Source organism: Pogoniulus pusillus, chromosome 4 (genome assembly GCF_015220805.1).
Source record: "Pogoniulus pusillus isolate bPogPus1 chromosome 4, bPogPus1.pri, whole genome shotgun sequence".
NCBI lineage: Eukaryota > Metazoa > Chordata > Aves > Piciformes > Lybiidae > Pogoniulus > Pogoniulus pusillus.
This window is the reverse complement of record NC_087267.1, coordinates 46610684-46628527: the sequence shown is the minus strand read 5'-3', so window position 1 is coordinate 46628527 and position 17844 is coordinate 46610684. Positions and strand designations below refer to the sequence as shown.

Below are 17844 nucleotides of genomic sequence, written 5' to 3'. Positions count from 1 at the left end.
CTTTCTTCACAGGAGAGATATTCAAGTCCCCAGTTGTCCTCACAGCTCACTGTTGGATTCCCTCCAGTAGATTCCTGTCTGTCTTGAACTGGGGCAACCAACACCAGCTAAAGTGTTCTGGGTGTGTTCTCATCAGACGAGAGCAGAGGGGGAGGAGAATCTCCCTAGAACTGCTGGACACTTTTTTCCTTGACACACCTCTTCCTTTTAAGTGCTGCTGAAGAACTCCAACTGATGAAGTCTGCCTGATCTCTCACTAAGGGTTACAGTCACAGCTTAGTGTCCTCCAAGAAAACTCCTCCATGACATCAAGGTGGGTTTAAGAAAGCTTTCTGCACCTCCAGAACCACATGCTACAGCCAGGACAAAAGGTGATGAAATCAGTATGACTTACGGCTTCTTCCAGAATCTGGATATCAGGATGGTCTTTGGGAGTGTGCCTCAGGATCTCTTTCAGGAGCAGAGGGTATTTGACCAGTCGGCTTCGAGGGATGTCCAAGAAGCTCCAGAGGTCTAACTTGCGGCTGAAAGGAGACTCAAGGCAGCGCTGCAGGAAGTCCTGCACTCTGCGGTCCTGCTTCTTCTGATCTAGAAGTGCTTTGGCTGCCAGCTGATTGCTACAGTAACCTTTGTAGGCGTGGAGACGTGGTAACTGCAGGAGAACACAAGAGCCAACAGTCAGATTCCATGTAAGACAAGCAAATCATGGCATCAACCAGCTTGGAAGAGACCTCCAAGCTCAGCCAGCCCAACCTAGCACCCAGCCCTGGCCAATCAACCAGACCATGGCACTAAGTGCCCCAGCCAGGCTTGGCTTCAACACCTCCAGCCACAGCCACTCCACCACCTCCCTGGGCAGCCCATTCCAAAGCCAATCACTCTCTCTGACAACAACTTCCTCCTAACATCCAGCCTAGACCTCCCCTGGCACAGCTTCAGACTCTGTCCCCTTCTTCTGTCCCTGCTTGCCTGGCAGCAGAGCCCAACCCCACCTGGCTACAGCCTCCCTTCAGGCAGCTGCAGGCAGCAATGAGCTCTGCCCTGAGCCTCCTCTGCTGCAGGCTGCACACCCCCAGCTCCCTCAGCCTCTCCTCACAGGGTTTGTCACAAGGACATGTCAAACTCGGGGAGTTCCACTTCCCATACCTTGCTACTCTGCTCACTAACAGAAGCTAACAGAGCAGCAGTCTTTTGTGAGCAGGAGGAGGGCATCCTCCCTGCAGTGCCTTTGAAGTTCAGCTGTTTGAGATCAACAGTGATAGATAACACCACTGAAAGCACAGTAGAGACAAAGAGTCCAGAAGGTAGAGACACTTCCAGTATAAATCAGCAAATCATTGCAGCCACACCAGCCCAGGTCTCCAGGGTGAAATGGTGGCCATTACAAGCTGACAGAGGCCCATTGTTTCCACTGGAGCCAGGATTTCCGGGCCAGTCTCTTCACTCAAGGCTACAAAAGCTCAGGGATATTTGGCTTCTAGGTTGAAAGGTTTCTGAAAGTCATTTTCAGCCCGTTGTCTCCAAGTCATGTACTCACCCACTTCACAAGAATGGGCCCGATCTGCTCCACTGTTCCATCTGGTTTTGTTGCTTCTCCTAAACTTGCCAACAAGTCTGAAATTGAAACACAGAAATCGAAATTACAACAATGCCCCAGCAAGATCAGAGAGCCACAGAATCAAGCAGGTTGGAAGAGAGCTCCAAGCTCAGCCAGTCCAACCGAGCACCCAGTCCTGTTCAGTCAACCAGACCATGGCACTAAGTGCCCCAGCCAGGCTTGGCTTCAACACCTCCTGGGCAGCCCATTCCAATGCCAATCACTCTCTCTGACAACAACTTCCTAACAACATCCAGCCTGGCACAACTTGAGACTGTGTCCCCTTGTTCTGTTGCTGCTTGCCTGGCAGAAGAGACCAACCCCCACCTGGTTACAACCTCCCTTCAGGAAGTCGTAGGCAGCAATGAGCTCTGCCCTGAGCCTCCACTTTTCCAGGCCAAACAACCCCAGCTCCCTCAGCCTCTCCTCACAGGGCTCTGCTCCAGGCCCCTCCCCAGCCTTGCTGCCCTGCTCCAAACACCTTCCAGCACCTCAACATCTCTCTGCAACGGAGGAGCCCAGAACTGGACACAGCACTCAAGGTGTGGCCTGAGCAGTGCTGAGCACAGGGGCACAAGAACCTCCCTCGTCCTGCTGCCCACACTGCTCCTGAGCCAGCCCAGGATGCCATTAGCAATCTTGGCTACCTGGGCACACTGCTGGCTCATCTTCAGCCTGGCAGAGTTAGTCAATATCACAGGTGCAAATGATCCAGCTGTTCTTACCTTCATGCAGAGGAATGTAAGAATCCAAGTCCCCAAATATGTGGGTGAGTTCCTCCTCAGACATGATAGAGAGTTTCAGCATGGGATCGTGATAGGCCTGTCAAAGAACACTGGTGTTAAAACACCTTCCAATCCCCCAGGCCAAAGGCTGACAATTTAAATACCAGGGGATGTTGAGACAGACAGGAAGTGAGGCCATCAGGAACAGCAACATCCACTGGGATCACTAAACCAGTCACTGTTGTATGAAAAGGACTTTGCTGTCTGAACTGTTCTCAGCTAGGAGAGAGGCTCCACGAGCAGCTGGGCAGGACTGCAATGCACAGTTCTTTCTTTGATGGGTTTGTTGCAACCAAACCAACCTTCTAGGCCAGCTTTCCAGCTGTGGGTTCTGGGCCTGATAAAGCTATGTCATGTGTGAAGGTGCAAAGGGAGCTCATTATTATCTGTAAACCAGAATCATGGAACTGTTTTGGTTGGAAAGACCTCCAAGGTTATTGAGCCCAACTGTCAACCTAAGACCACCACGTCCCAAGGTGCCACGTCCACATATTTCTTGAACATCTGTGGCCCCATCACCTCCCTGGAAACTGATTCCATTGCCTGACCACTCTTTCAGTAAAGAAGTTTTCCCTGATATGGAATCTAAACCTCCCCTGGTGCAATTTGAGGCCATTTCCTCTCATTCTATCACCTGACACTAGGAAAAAGAGACCAGCCCAATTTAATTTCTGGGAGCTGTGGAGTGCAATGAGGTCTCTCCTCACCTCGCTCTTCTCCAGACTAAACAATCCCAGTTCCCTTAGCTGTTGCTTGTAAGACCTGTTCTCCAGACCCTTCATCAATGTTGCTGTCCTTTTCTGGACACACCCCAGCACTTCAGTGTCTCTTCTTGGAGTGAGGGGTCCAAAATGAACCCAGAATTGGAAGTGTGGCCTCACAAGTGTCCAATCCAAGGGGACAATTGTTTCTCTACTCCTGCTGGCCACACTGAGTGCAGGACATGACACCACTCACCTTTCTGGCAAGCTTCAGGTCTTCGATTAGGTCCTGCTCTCCCCTGGACATCTCATAGATTGCCTGTGGGGGCAGGGATAGAGAACGAAGAGTCATTTTTAATGCCAGTCTTCTTCTGAAAGAGCCTTTCAGAAGGCTCACATAATGTACATCCTGTCTCTGCAGCCTGAATAGGGGCTTTTGCCATCTGAAATCATGGCACCTGGACACCACCATCTCCAGTAAATCTGCTGCCTTTGCCAGCTCCCAGAAAGCAACATCACTTACAAGTGTGTGAAAGCCCTGAGGCTCGTGCACAAGCCAAATTAAATATTAGCCCCTTTTAAATCACAGCTTTTAACACAGGCCAGCACACACACAAAAAAACCCCAAACTCCAGAAAACCCACAGAGGTCAAATCCCAGGCGTCTTTAGTCAGCTTCTGTGTTGTCACGAGAAGATTTGTCTAAGAACTACAGGAAAAAAGGCAAGCCAAGGCCTTGCTGTTTGGCTTTCAACCAGTTGTCAAGAGCTTTGAGAGAAAGACAGCTGGCTTTACAAGGAGCTCCAGTCTGGGGCTGCTGCAAAGCAACCGGCACGGCTGGGGCTCACGTTTCAGAAATGCTGAGCATCCCCCACGCAAAGAGTTTGGCATCTCTGAAGGGTCAGACTGGGGAGAGCAGCTCCATAGTGACTCAAAGAGAGACAGGTCTACCTTTTCCCATGCCTAGTACACCAATAAATCTAGTGAAGGTGCACAGGAAGATCAAGTCACCCACAAATGTTCAGTGCTCCCTTCCCTGCCAAGCAAATGGCACAAGCCAAGGCCTTGGATGCCTTAGATGCGCTGGCAGGGGGGTGGGTTGGACTAGGTGATCTTTTGAGGTCCCTTCCAACCTCTAGCATTCTGTGATTCTCCTACCTCCTGGCGTTTGATTTCTTTGGTGCTCAAGGATTCTTTCATGTTGACATCTAACATCTCAGACCAGAGCACGCTGTTTCTTCGCTTGGGAGGAGTAGGAGCAGCAGATCTGCTGCAAGGCTTCTGGGCACAGGAAGGAGATTTGCTGTCGCTGCGAAGGGTGAAGGACTAAAAGGGATTAAAACAAACATACCCCCCCCCAGAAAAAAATCTGTTAAAATAAAGAAATATATCTGTAGGGCAAACATTGCAGAAGTGTTGTAGTATTAACCATACCCCTCCCAAGCCTTCACCCTCCCCTGTTGTGCAGGGCAGGAAAACACACCCAGACACTTTTCCTTAGATAAAGGAACACTTTAATCAAGCTGCTAAGAGAGGCCAGAGGTTGGCAAGTTTTGCCCTGAGCCTCTCCCACAAGCATCCAACAGCAGCCCATGGGAGGAGGTAAAGTTTGGGTCTACTTCCAAGGTATGAGGAAGCCAATAAAGTAGGATCATAACTCTACCTAGAACGGGGTTAATCAGGAGCCACTTGAACTTTGCTCTCCTGATTAGCAATGTTTCTGAAAGCCAGACACAGAAGCTCTTTTATCTGCACGTGTAGGGTAAGGAGTCCCTGGGACAACTTCTCTTACCTCACTGCACAGCAAGAGCAGCTCACCCCGAAGCACATGCTCCAACACATGTATCTCAAGTACTGGTACAGTTTTATCAACTCCTTCTCCTTATCTGACTCTGATTGTTGTTACTGCTTAAACCTTCAGCAACCTGTTTATCTAGTGAGTCACCTCTGAACTCCTGAACTCATCCCCACGTCCCAGCCGAGCTTTCTGGGCTTGCACAAGTCAGAGAGTGGATTTTCAAGGGATGTTTGAAGATCTCAGTGTCTGTTTAACATCATACAGGCAGCAGCTTCCCTGTATTTCTAGGTTCTGAGGACCAGAAGTTCCTGTTTCTCACCTGGATAGTCTGCCCGAAGCGCCGAACCGCTCCATTTCTGACGGGAGAGATCAGGTTGGCCAGGGAGGTGACCCGCGACAGCGGCCGGACCCGCTTGTTGCTTGGCTCCTGTCAGCAGAGCAGACAACAAATCACACTGGCTGCGACTTCCACTTTGTCCCCTTTAGAATCATAGAACCAAGCAGGTTGGAAGAGAGCTCCAAGCTCAGCCAGCCCAACCTAGCACCCAGCCCTGGCCAAGCAACCAGACCATGGCACAAAGTGCCTCAGCCAGGCTTGGCTGCAACGCCTCCAGCCACAGAGACTCCACCACCTCCCTGGGCAGCCCATTCCAATGCCAATCACTCTCTCTGACAACAACTTCCTAACAACATCCAGCCTAGACCTCCTCTGCCACAGCTTGAGACTGTGTCCCCTTGTTCTGCTGCTGCTTGCCTGGCAGCAGAGCCCAATCCCACCTGGCTACAGCCTCCCTGCAGGCAGCTGCAGGCAGCAATGAGCTCTGCCCTGAGCCTCCTCTGCTGCAGGCTGCACCCCCCCAGCTCCCTCAGCCTCTCCTCACAGGGCTCTGCTCCAGGCCCCTCCCCAGCCTTGCTGCTCTTCTCTGGACACCTCCCAGCACCTCAACATCTCTCTTGACTTGAGGAGCCCAGAACTGGACACAGCACTCCAGGGGTGGCCTGAGCAGTGCTGAGCACAGGGGCACAAGAACCTCCCTTGTCCTGCTGCCCACACTGCTCCTGAGCCAGCCCAGGATGCCATTGGCTCTGCTGCCCACCTGGGCACTGCTGCCTCAGCTTCAGCTCCTCTCTGCCAGCACCCCCAGGGCCCTCTCTGCCTGGCTGCTCTCCAGCCACTTGCCCCCTGCTACTCAGAACCCTGAATACTGGGTTCAGTTTTGGGCTCTTGAAAGGACACTGAGGTGCTGGAGAGGGTCCAGAGAAGGGCAATGAAGCTGCTGAAAGGTTTAGAGCACAAGTCTTGCGAGGAACAGCTGAGGGACCTGGGGCTGTCCAGACTGGAGAAATGAAGGCTGAGGGGAGACCTTCTGGCTCTCTCTACCTCCCTGAAAGGAGGCTGGAGCCAGGTGGGTATTGGTCTCTTCTCCCTACTAACAAGTGATAGGACAGAAGGAAACGGCCTCAGGTTGCAGCAGGAGAGATTTAGGTCGGAGATGACAAGAAACTTTTTAACTGAAAGGATTCTCCAATACTGGAACAGGCTGCCCAGGGAGGTGATTTAATCTCCATCTCTGAAGGTGTTTAAAAACCACAGAGACGTGGTGCTGAGGGACATGGTTTAGTAGCAGACTTGGTAGAGCTAGATAATGCTTGGACTTGATGATCTGACTGAAATGGCTTTATGATTCCTTTCTCAAGTGGCTCAGGCAGTTTCTAAAAGCAGCAACCCACTTAAGGAGTGGGAAAACCAGCAGAGAGAGTGTTCTGAAGCAGCCATTCATCTTAAAAGGAAAGCTGAGGCTGTAAATATTTGCCTGAACTTCAAGGCTGCAATTAAACTGCAGAGTCTTTGCCCAGGGTAAAGGAGGTAAGATAACACCCACACCAGTCAGGAATCAAAACAGGCTTTCAACTGGGACCGTTAAGCTCTGAACATAAATAGGCTGAAGCCTTCTCCTCTGCATTTAAAGCAAGTGACTGTCACCTAAAGATGGAGCTGTGATCTTCTCCATTCTAGCATGTTTTCATTTGCAGGAAGAATGTGTTTTTCCATTTCAATTTTATTTTGGAGAGAAAAGGAGCAGTTGGAGCCCAGGATGGCCTCAGCAGCTATTCTAACAAACAGCAAATGACCACATGCTGAACATTCCTGCAAGGGACAGGCACACACAAAGTGGATCAAGTTGAAAACCTTCAGTTTACAAAGCTTCCTCCTCCTTCTACTCCCTCTTCTCCTTCCCCCCCGCCCCAGCCCCACAAAGTCATCATTAATTTCTCCTACACGTTGTTTAGATTTGAAAGATATGAGCTTCTGCTTTTCTACACCACTAATCCTTGAGCCCAGAGCATTTTCAGTTCTGTCCTGCCCAAATGGCTGCCAAGAAAGAGGAAACACCCCATGGAAACCTCCTGCTGCTTAAACTCAGATGGGGTTTTAACATCTCCACAGAACGGTTCGGGTTGGAGGGCACCTTAAAGATCATCTAGTTCCAACCCCCCTGCCATTGGCAGGGACACCACCTACTAGAGCAAATTGCTGGCTTTTGGTTTGGTAAAGCCAGGTTTAAAGCCAACCTGGCTTTGAACACTTCCCAGCTTGGAGCCTCCACAACTTCTTGGAATAAGCTGTCCCAGTGCTTCACCACCCGCACAGGGAAGAACTTCCTCCTAATGGCTCATCTAAATTGAGCTTCTTCCAGTGCGAAGCCATCACCCTTCTTCCTGCCACACCATACCTTTGGACAAAGTCCCTCTCCAGCTCTCCTGGAGGCCCTCTTCAAATACTGGAAGGATACTCTAAGTTCTCCCTAGAGGCTTCTCTTCTCTAAGCTGAACATAGAATCAAGCAGGGCGGAAGAGGCCTCCAAGCTCAGCCAGTCCAACCTAGCACCCAGCCCTGGACAGTCAACCAGACCATGGCACTAAGTGCCCCAGCCAGGCTTGGCTTCAACACCTCCAGCCACAGAGACTCCACCACCTCCCTGGGCAGCCCATTCCAATGCCAATCACTCTCTCTGCCAACAACTTCCTCCTAACACCCAGCCTAGACCTCTCCTGCCACAACTTGAGGCTGTGTCCCCTTGTTCTGTTGCTGCTTGCCTGGCAGCAGAGCCCAACCCCACCTGGCTACAGCCCAAACTCTCTCAGCCTGCCCTCACAGATGAGGTGGGTCTGCTGGAGCCTGCTGGAGGTTGTCATCATGCTGGGAATCCCACCCATTTTATGCCCCAAATAGTATGTTTGAAGGACTGTACAGGAAAGGTGGGCACCATGGGATGGCCAGGAAGGGATGGGCTCAGAGCTTAAAGCTACATGTGGTGCCCTGCTGCTCTTATAACATCTGGCAGGGGTTGGATGTGACTCATCGTCACAAGAAAGCTTCTTAGCATGAAATTCTGATGAAGCAGCCTCTGTTATTGAGCTCATCTCAGTAGAAATGTCAGAAAAGGCTTACTGGGCATTTTTGGTTAATTACAGCTCAGTCCCTGATCCTTTCCAAAGGCTAAAAGGTGAAGATTGCTTAGGACAAGCTCTCCCCTAACCCTATTTCCAGTTCTGAAGATGCAAGATGAGGTGTCCCAACCCCTTTGTTTCTGTGGAGCGACTGAAGTGACAGATGCTGAATGCCAAAAAGAGGTAACAGTCCCATAGAGAGCTGGATTGCAGTCAGGAGACTGAGGAAGCAGAAAGGCTCCCTGTGTAAGATCTGGTTTCAGCAACACGACCCGAGGAGTGGCTGTCTGCCTGCCTACATGCCGCGTTAAGCAACAGGGGAGGTGAGCTCACACTGAACGAAGCCTGCAGAGTTGCAGGGGAGGGGAAACATGAAAAGAAGCAATTTATGAGTGATGCAGAACAGAAAGGCCTCTTGGCACAGCACAAAGCCTGTTCCAAGCTGTGCTTAAAAGGGTTAGGTAAGCTCAAAACTAGAAGGGTAATGGAGGAGTGGGGAAAAGCTGTTATAGGGTGACAAAGAATGGGTTTGGTTGGAAAAGACCTCTAAAAGCATTGTGTCCAACCACCAACCTAACACCACCATGGCCATTAAACCACGTCCCATCTCCATGTATCTCCAGGGATGGTAACTCCACCACCTCCCTGGGCAGCCTGTTCCAGTGCCTGACCACTCTTGGAGGGAAACAATTTTTCCTAATACCCAACCTAAACCTCTCCTGGCACAACTTCAGGCCATTTCCTCTTGTTCTATCACTAGATACTAGGGAGAAGAGACCAAACCCCACCTCACTCCAATCTCCTTCCAGGGAGTTGTAGAGAGCAGTGAGATCTCAAGCTCCTTTTTATCAGCCCCAGCTCCCTGAGCTATTCCTCATCAGACCTGTTTTGGAGCCTCCATTACAAGAAGGATGTGGAGATGCTGGAGAGTGTCCAGAGCAGGGCCAGGAGGATGCTCAGAGGCTGCAGCAGCTCTGCTGTGAGCACAGACTGAAAGAGTTGGGGCTGTGCAGGCTGCAGCAGAGGAGGCTCCCAGGGGACCTTCTTGTGGCCTTCCAGGATCTGAAAGGGGCTCCAAAAAAGCTGGGGAGGGACTTTTGAGGCTGTGAGGGAGTGGCAGGAGTGGGGGGAATGGAGCAAAGCTGGAGGTGGGGAGAGTGAGAGTGGAGGTGAGGAGGAAGTTGTTGAGCAGGAGAGTGGTGAGGCTGGAATGGGTTGCCCAGGGAGGTGGTTGAGGCCCCATGGCTGGAGGTGTTTAAGGCCAGGCTGGCTGAGGCTGTGTGCAGCCTGCTCTAGGGTAGGGTGTCCCTGGGCATGGCAGGGGGGTTGGAACTGGCTGATCCTTGTGATCCCTTCCAACCCTGCCTGATTCTATGGTTCTATTCTGGTCTCCAGACCCTTCACCAGGTTTGTTGCCCTACTATGGACACACTCCAGCATCTCAGTATCCTCAACCATGAGACCTCAGTGCTCAGCTGGAGTTTGGTACATCATGGAGAATACTATGGCTGTGTCTTTCCTTTGCCAACCAAGAAAGAATCTGTCAGGAAAAGGATTATGCAGAGGGCTGGGAAAGTTAGGCTGGGCTCAAATTAGACAAGGCAATGTTGATTAGATACAGACATTTCTGAAGTGGAGGAAAAGGATGGGTGTTTTGCCTCTAGAGAAACATACATCAGTGTGCTAGAACAAAGCGACGCAGGCCAAGAGAAGCCTAAGAAACTGCAGGAATGTAAGCAGAAAGGACACAGACATAAACCACACACAGCTCTCTGATAGAAACAGCATGGGAAAGAAAAAGGTGACACTGAAAATGAATAGCAAGAAGCCTCAGTGCTTTAAAGAAACACACTGAGGTGCTGGAGCAGGTCCAGAAAAGGCTAAGCTGGTGAAAGGTCTGCAGAAAAGGTCTTATGCAGAGTGGGTGAGGGAACTGGGGTTGTTCAGCCTGGGACAAAGGAGGCTGAGGGGGGAGACTTGCCTCTCTACAACTCCCTGAAAGGAGGTTGGAGTGAGGTGGCTGTTGGTCTCTTTTGCTTAGTAACAAGTGATAAGACAAGAGGAAATGGCCTCAAGTTGCAGGAGCAACTTGTTCTGGCCAGCCTGCTCTAGGGTAGGGTGTCCCTGCCCATGGCAGGGGGGTTGGAACTAGATGATCCTTGTGGTCCCTTCCAACCCTGACTGATTCTATGCACCACGGGAGGTCTAGGTTGGATAACAGAAGCAATTTCTTCACTGAAAGGGTTCTGAAGACTGAATCAGGCTTCCCAGGGAGGTGATTGAATCATTAGAGATGTGGTACCTAGGGACATGGTTTAGAGTCAGACTAGGCAGAGTCAGGTAAAGGTTGGACTTGTTGATCTTTAAGGTCTTTTCCAACCAAAGTGATTCTGTGACCCTACTCCATGATCTTAGGATGCTTGCAGAACCTCTTGCAGCTCACTGCTGAAGGCTCAACCCCGTGGGCTTTCCAGAGAGGCGATCCAATGCCACTCTCTGTGCAGAGGGACATGTGCGGATGCCTTCCGACACATCTGCGCGGGGCTGCAGCGACACACGCCCATGTCCGAGGCCGGCAGGAGGCATTCCTGCCTCGGCGCTGGGGGCAGGCGCAGCAAAGGGGCTCCCCGGGGTTACAGATCACTGCTTGGCTGAGCAGCTGGTGTGTCCCGAGAGCTGCAAAGGCAGGCTTGGAGCAGAAGTCACTGCTCGCTTCAAGCGGGAGCGCAGCTCCTCTGCTCCCGGGAGGGGACTGGCACGACCTGAGCGCTGTCTGCAGCCGCGATGCGCTCCTGGGATGCTCAGCCAAGAGAAAACCGCCTGTGCGCTGTAAATTCAGCTTAGCAAAAGGCCATTTCCCCTCTCTTCAAGGGAAACAAACCCCACTTTCTGTCCTGCGAGCGCTCTCACACCTGCCTGCCAAAGGAAAAAAGAGCCCAAGCCGGCATCTTTTTTCTTCTCCTTCCAGCCATACCTTTTGATCCAAGGCAGGGAAAGGGGGGGGAACTAACCCCCTCTCCTTAGAAACCTCACCTCTCAGATCTGCATTTCAGCCTGGGGTCATGCACTCCCCTTACAGTCCAACCCAGCCGGCTGCAGGGTGTAAGCTGAGACGAGCCTCATGCTATGGATAACTTTGGCTCGGTGCTTTGGGGTCGTGTTTTTTTTAGTGCTGCTCTTGCAAACAATGATCAGCCTGTCTCCACTCTGCACTGCTCCAGCCTGTCTCCACTCTGCACTGCTCCAGCCTGTCTCCACTCTGCATCGCTTCAGCCTGTCTCCACTCTGCATCGCTCCAGCCTGTCTCCACTCTGCACTGCTCCAGCCTGTCTCCACTCTGCACTGCTCCAGCCTGTCTCCACTCTGCACTGCTCCAGCCTGTCTCCACTCTGCACCGCTCCAGCCTGTCTCCACTCTGCACTGCTCCAGCCTGTCTCCACTCTGCACTGCTCCAGCCTGTCTCCACTCTGCATCGCTCCAGCCTGTCTCCACTCTGCACTGCTCCAGCCTGTCTCCACTCTGCACTGCTCCAGCCTGTCTCCACTCTGCATCGCTTCAGCCTGTCTCCACTCTGCATCGCTCCAGCCTGTCTCCACTCTGCACTGCTCCAGCCTGTCTCCACTCTGCATCGCTCCAGCCTGTCTCCACTCTGCACTGCTCCAGCCTGTCTCCACTCTGCACCGCTCCAGCCTGTCTCCACTCTGCACCGCTCCAGCCTGTCTCCACTCTGCACCGCTCCAGCCTGTCTCCACTCTGCACCGCTCCAGCCTGTCTCCACTCTGCACTGCTCCAGCCTGTCTCCACTCTGCACTGCTCCAGCCTGTCTCCACTCTGCACTGCTCCAGCCTGTCTCCACTCTGCACTGCTCCAGCCTGTCTCCACTCTGCATCGCTCCAGCCTGTCTCCACTCTGCACCGCTCCAGCCTGTCTCCACTCTGCACCGCTCCAGCCTGTCTCCACTCTGCACCGCTCCAGCCTGTCTCCACGCTGCACCGCTCCAGCCTGTCTCCACGCTGCACCGCTTCAGCCTGTCTCCACTCTGCACCGCTCCAGCCTGTCTCCACTCTGCACCGCTCCAGCCTGTCTCCACTCTGCACTGCTCCAGCCTGTCTCCACTCTGCATTGCTCCAGCCTGTCTCCACTCTGCACTGCTCCAGCCTGTCTCCACTCTGCATTGCTCCAGCCTGTCTCCACTCTGCATTGCTCCAGCCTGTCTCCACTCTGCACTGCTCCAGCCTGTCTCCACTCTGCACTGCTTCAGCCTGTCTCCACTCTGCACTGCTCCAGCCTGTCTCCACTCTGCACTGCTCCAGCCTGTCTCCACTGCTTCAGCCTGTCTCCACTCTGCACTGCTCCAGCCTGTCTCCACTCTGCATTGCTTCAGCCTGTCTCCACTCTGCACTGCTTCAGCCTGTCTCCACTCTGCACTGCTTCAGCCTGTCTCCACGCTGCATTGCTTACAGCAGCCCAGATTAGAATGAAGTCTGCAACCTCTCTGCACCAAGCACTACGGCACCGACAGATAATTAAGACCTCAGCGAGTTCACCAGCGCTTCTTGCTTCCATTCAGCTTATAATTCATGTATTTTTAACCAGGGGACTCTTTATTAAAAGCAGATACATCATAAACGTACACACAAAAGCTATATTTGTGCCCGGGTGCTTCAGCTGGCAGGCAAAACTTAACGCCAGTCAAGAGCTTTGGAGTTCAAGTTAACTCTTTATGCCTTGAAAGGTCTGCATCTTGCTGCTTGATAGAAAACCAGGCTCTGCTTCTGAGCAAGGAACATATTCCACCAGCAGCATGCACACCTACAAACCTTTCCCCCCGTGCTAGGTAATAATTAGTGGCTTTTACAAGGATCACTTACTAGAGAGCAACCTTCTACGTGCCAGACCCAGACCAAGGCATACAAATAAGGTGACAAATCTAAAAACCATGCATAGCCAAACTTCTCCTATTAAGCCAAATAAGCAAAAAGGGGGATTTTAGTCACCAGCTTTGAGTAATTCCTACCAGAAATTGTCACCTGATAATCTTAAGGTTCAATGCGAGGAGCTCTGCTGAAAATGGCTGTCTGCACTCAAACTGAACAACCAGGCTCTGGCTTGACATGCTGGTATGGAGATGACAGCCTTCTTCTTTCTCAAATTCAACAGGCTGCTCACCACCCAGGGGGAAATGTGGCCTCACACGCCGCTGATAACCGCCGTGGCTCTTGATAGCAACTCAGTACCTCGCACCGATAGCAGCATTGGCTGGGGAGTCATTACTCAAGTCCAGACCCAAAGTTTAACCTTACAGTGAAGGTGGTGAAACGCTGGCCCAGGCTGCCCAGAGAGGTGGTAGATGCCCAGTCCCTGGAACCACTGCAGGTCAGGTTGTCTGTGGCTCTAAGAAACCTGCTCACTGCAGGGCACTTGGATTAGATGACTTTTAAAGACATCTTCCCATCCAAACCAGTCTATGACATCCGACATGCTGGTGCTACCCCTACAGAAAATAGGCACTTGAAGAATTACAGAGTTGATTTATTCCCCTTTAGGAGATCTGGTTTATTTCTCTTCCAACATCTGTTTTCCCTTTTCCACAACGAGATTGCCCAAGTCTGGCTGTCTTAAAGCCAGGACTTTTTAAAGAGGCTGGCAACTCAAAACCCTCAACCCCCAGAGATGTCTGGAATCATCGTTTTTCCCTCCCTTTTCCTCATCTCACTGCTAATCTTAGCCATAAACTCCTGCCTGGGACAGCCGGTCCCTACCTGGCTGCTGAACTTTTGCCTTCTGTCCCAGCAGCAGGCATTTGAACGACGCAGTTATTCTCATCTACATAACAGAGGAGAAAAACAACAACGCTTCTCCCCCCAAAAAGAGACAAATCGTCAGAACTCCAACCAACACCCGTGATTATGATCTTTTAAGGAGGGGTTTTGCAGCAAACAAACGCCCTAAATAGGAAAAATCCGCTCAGTGGAAAGAGGACAGGAGAGCAACAGGCAGGTTTTCAATGGAAACTCGGCTGGGAGGTGCGGGGGCGATCAAGCCAGGCGCTGGGCTTGGCTTTGGCTCCTTGCTCCCACTGCTCCAGGGGTTACAAACTTTAGTTTTTTAAGGAAAAATGGATTTTAAACGAAAATGTTCAATGTTCGCCTAAATCGCTGCCTGCACCTCACTCCCGGGCCGGCTCCCAGCGCACCCACCTCGCCATCTCCTCTCGGGCAGGAAGGTGCAGTCTCCCGCACCCACTCCTTTTCCCCCCCTTCGCCCCCCAAAGTTTCCCCCTCTCTTCCTCACCTCCTGCTCTCTGAAGGACTGGTTCTGCGCATCGATCACCCGGATAGTCCTTTTGATGGGGAGCAACCCCCCGAGCTCATCGTGAGCCACCATGATCACCGGTGCCGGCGACTCTTCTCTCCCCCCACCCCTCCCCGCAGCCTTCGCGGCGACCGCTTCAGCCCTCGCTCATCCCCACTGTGCAGCCGCCGCCCGCCGCGCCCGGACCTCACCGCCGGGGGCGGGGGTGACCACGAGACCACGCCCACACCGAATTAAAACACGCCCACATAGGGAGAGACCACGCCTACCCAGGGATAAACCACGCCCACCCAATGAAAAGCCACGCCCCCGTCGCTCCCTTCCCCCTTAGGCTGTAAGTCGCAACCCAGAGGCCGGCAGCGCTTTCCAGGCCGCTTCATAGACAGTCGGAGAATTGTTTTGTTTGGAAGAGACCTCCAGGATCACCAACCATCAACCCAACACCACCGTGGCCATTAAACCACGTCCCAGAGTGCCACTGGACCTCCCTGGGCAGTCTGGTCCAATGCCTGACCGCTCTTGCAGGAAAGAAATGTTTGCTAGCAATCCAACCTAAACCTCCCCCAGCAGAACTTCAGGCCATTTCCTCTCATTCTGTCACTGGGGAGAAGAGACTGACCCCTATGTCGCTCTAACCTTTCAGGGAGTTGTAGAGAGCTGTGAGATTTCCCCTCAGCCTCCTTTTCTATTGTTGTTCTCCAACAACTCCTTCCTAAGCTAGCACCAAAACTAGAGGCTCTGCTTTAAGACGAGGCACCAGAGACAGCCACTGAGGGTGGAGGGGAATGTTCCATCACGTCTTAGGTGTGTAGTGATAAGGAGCAATGGCTTTAAGCTAAACAAGAGTAGGTTTAAGTCATAGAATCATAAAATCATAGAATCAACCAGGTTGGAAGAGACCTCCAAGATCAGCCAGTCCAACCTAGCACCCAGCCCTAACCAATCAACTATACCTCAGCACTAAGTGCCTCATCCAGGCTTTTCTTGAACACCTCCAGGGACGGTGCCTCCACCACCTCCCTGGGCAGCCCATTCCAATGCCAATCACTCTCTCTGTGAAGAACTTCTTCCTAATACCCAGCCTATACCTACCCTGGCACAACTTGACACTGTGTCCCCTTGTTCTATTGCTGGTTGCCTGGGAGAAGAGGCCACCCCCCACCTGGCTACAATGCCCCTTCAGGTAGTTGTAGACAGTAATAAGATCACCCCTGAGCCTCCTCTTCTCCAGGCTAAACAGGCCCAACTCCCTCAACCTCTCCTCATAGGATTTGTGCTCCAGGCCCCTCACCAGCTTTGTTGCCCTTCTCTGGACATGTTCCAGCACCTCAACATCTTTCTTGAATTGAGTGGCCCAGAACTGGACACAGTACTCAAGGTGTGGCCTGACCAGTGCTGAGTACAGGGGAAGAATAACCTCCCTTGTCCTACTGGCCACACCATTCCTGATGCAGGCCAGGATGCCATTGGCTCTCTTGGCCACCTGGGCACACTGCTGGCTCATCTTCAGCTACTATCTATCAGTCGGACATAAGGAAAAAGTTCTTTACTATGAGGGTGGTGAGAGGCTGCAACAGGTTGCCCAAAGAAGGTGTGGATGCCTCATCCTTTGAAGTGTTTAAGACCAGATTGAATGAGGCTTTTAGCAACCTGGTCTAGTGGAAGGTGTCTCTGCCCATGGCATGGGGGTTGAAACTAGATGATCTTTAAGGTCCTTGCTAACCCAAAGCATTCTATGTTCAAGAAAAGACTGGACGAGGCGCTTGGTGCCATGGTCTGGTTGACTGGATAGGGCTGGGTGCTAGGTTGGGCTGGATGAGCTTGGAGGTCTCTTCCAACCTGCTTGATTCTGTGATTCTATGGTAAGCATTCAAGGCTCTGTGAGACACCAAAATTATTGATTTTAGTTTTAAATGATGGCCTTTTTTTTTTGACTATGTTCAGCTCTTGTATTTCCTGCCCTTTTCTGCAGCAACAGGCAGGAGGAATGTTCTGCTGTCCCCTCCACTGGCTCATTTAAACCATTCTATGATTATGAAGTTCTTTAATATGACGGTGGTGGAACACTGGGACAGGTTGTCTAGGGAGCTGGTGGAGACCCCATCCCTGCAGGCATTCAAGGTTAAACTTGATGAAGTCCTGAGCAACATGATCTGATTAAAGATGTCCCTTCTTCCTCCAGGGGTGTAAGACAAGATGACCTTTTCAGATCACTTCAAATCCAACACACTCTGTGATTCTATGACCTCATGACAGAAAGTGGCTTGAAAAGTGTGGTGCTTGTACTATTTGCACTGAAGAGAGACAAAGCCAAATGTCTCTTTTTTTCCCTCCCTCTTTGCAGGAACTTGCAGTGTTGAGACCCACCACTGCCTAGAGCCATCTCCCAGGTGTGGTGGTGGGACACACTCCTCCTGACAGCAGCTTTCATCGCTGCCACTGGAGCATAAATCATTTGCTGCTGCGAGTTGTTTTCTTTACCAGCCTCAACCCTCCTTGCTGGAAAAAAAATAATAATAATTTCTTGTCTAGACCTGTGCTTTAAAGTCTGCTCTGGGCTTCAGAGGTTGTGCTGGCACAGCTCTGCTAGCCAGGGGCTGGGCTGAACCTCTCCCCTTCTTCTAAGAGGGCAGCCTGCCCCAGCAGGCCCAGCTGCAGATGCAAAGGGTCTGTATTTTTTGTGTGTTTGTTTGTTCAAAGTCAGATTATTCCTGGCATGGCTACAAATCTCCAAAATAAAAGGGCTCTTGTGGTGGTAAAAATAAACCCAGTTTGTTTGGAGATAGGAGAGTGGCTGCACTGCTGCCTACCTGCCCTAACCAACCTTCTTCTTGGAAGAGAAGGTAAATTTGGGATGAGCACGAATTGGAGCATCCCCACGGAGCTGGTGACTGCCGTGGAGGCTGTGTGATTGGCATTGGTATTTTCATCACAGAATGGCTTGAGTTGGAAGAGACCATCTAATTCCAGTCCCCCTGCCATGGGCAGGGACACCTTCCACTAGAAGAGGTTGCTCAGAGTCTATCTAACCTGGTCTTAGACTCTTCCAGGGATGAAGCGTCCACAACTTCTCCGGGCATCCTGGAGGTGTTCAAGGCCAGGTTGGATAAGGCCTTGAGCAACCTGGACTAGTGGAAGGTGTCCCTGCCCATAGCAGGGGGTGTTGGAACTAGATGATCTTTAAGGTCATTTCCAA

At 51.8% G+C, this 17844-nt stretch overlaps 1 protein-coding gene across 2 annotated transcripts in view; it reads right to left on the bottom strand.

The window, feature by feature from the left end:
* Nucleotides 1-17844, bottom strand: part of NET1 (neuroepithelial cell transforming 1) — a 91457-nt gene that overhangs the window by 6963 nt on the left and 66650 nt on the right. Inside the window, exons 1-7 of one of the 2 annotated variants that reach the window (XM_064142756.1) lie at nucleotides 14628-14784; nucleotides 5200-5307; nucleotides 4241-4408; nucleotides 3340-3402; nucleotides 2323-2419; nucleotides 1538-1614; nucleotides 395-652 (exon numbers count right to left, since the gene is read on the bottom strand). In XM_064142756.1, coding sequence (XP_063998826.1) covers nucleotides 395-652; nucleotides 1538-1614; nucleotides 2323-2419; nucleotides 3340-3402; nucleotides 4241-4408; nucleotides 5200-5307; nucleotides 14628-14720 — 864 coding nt within the window. In that variant the 5' untranslated portion in view covers nucleotides 14721-14784. Of the gene's footprint in view, nucleotides 1-394; nucleotides 653-1537; nucleotides 1615-2322; nucleotides 2420-3339; nucleotides 3403-4240; nucleotides 4409-5199; nucleotides 5308-14627; nucleotides 14785-17844 lie in introns of those variants that run through there. The other variant, XM_064142755.1, reaches the window with a different exon arrangement.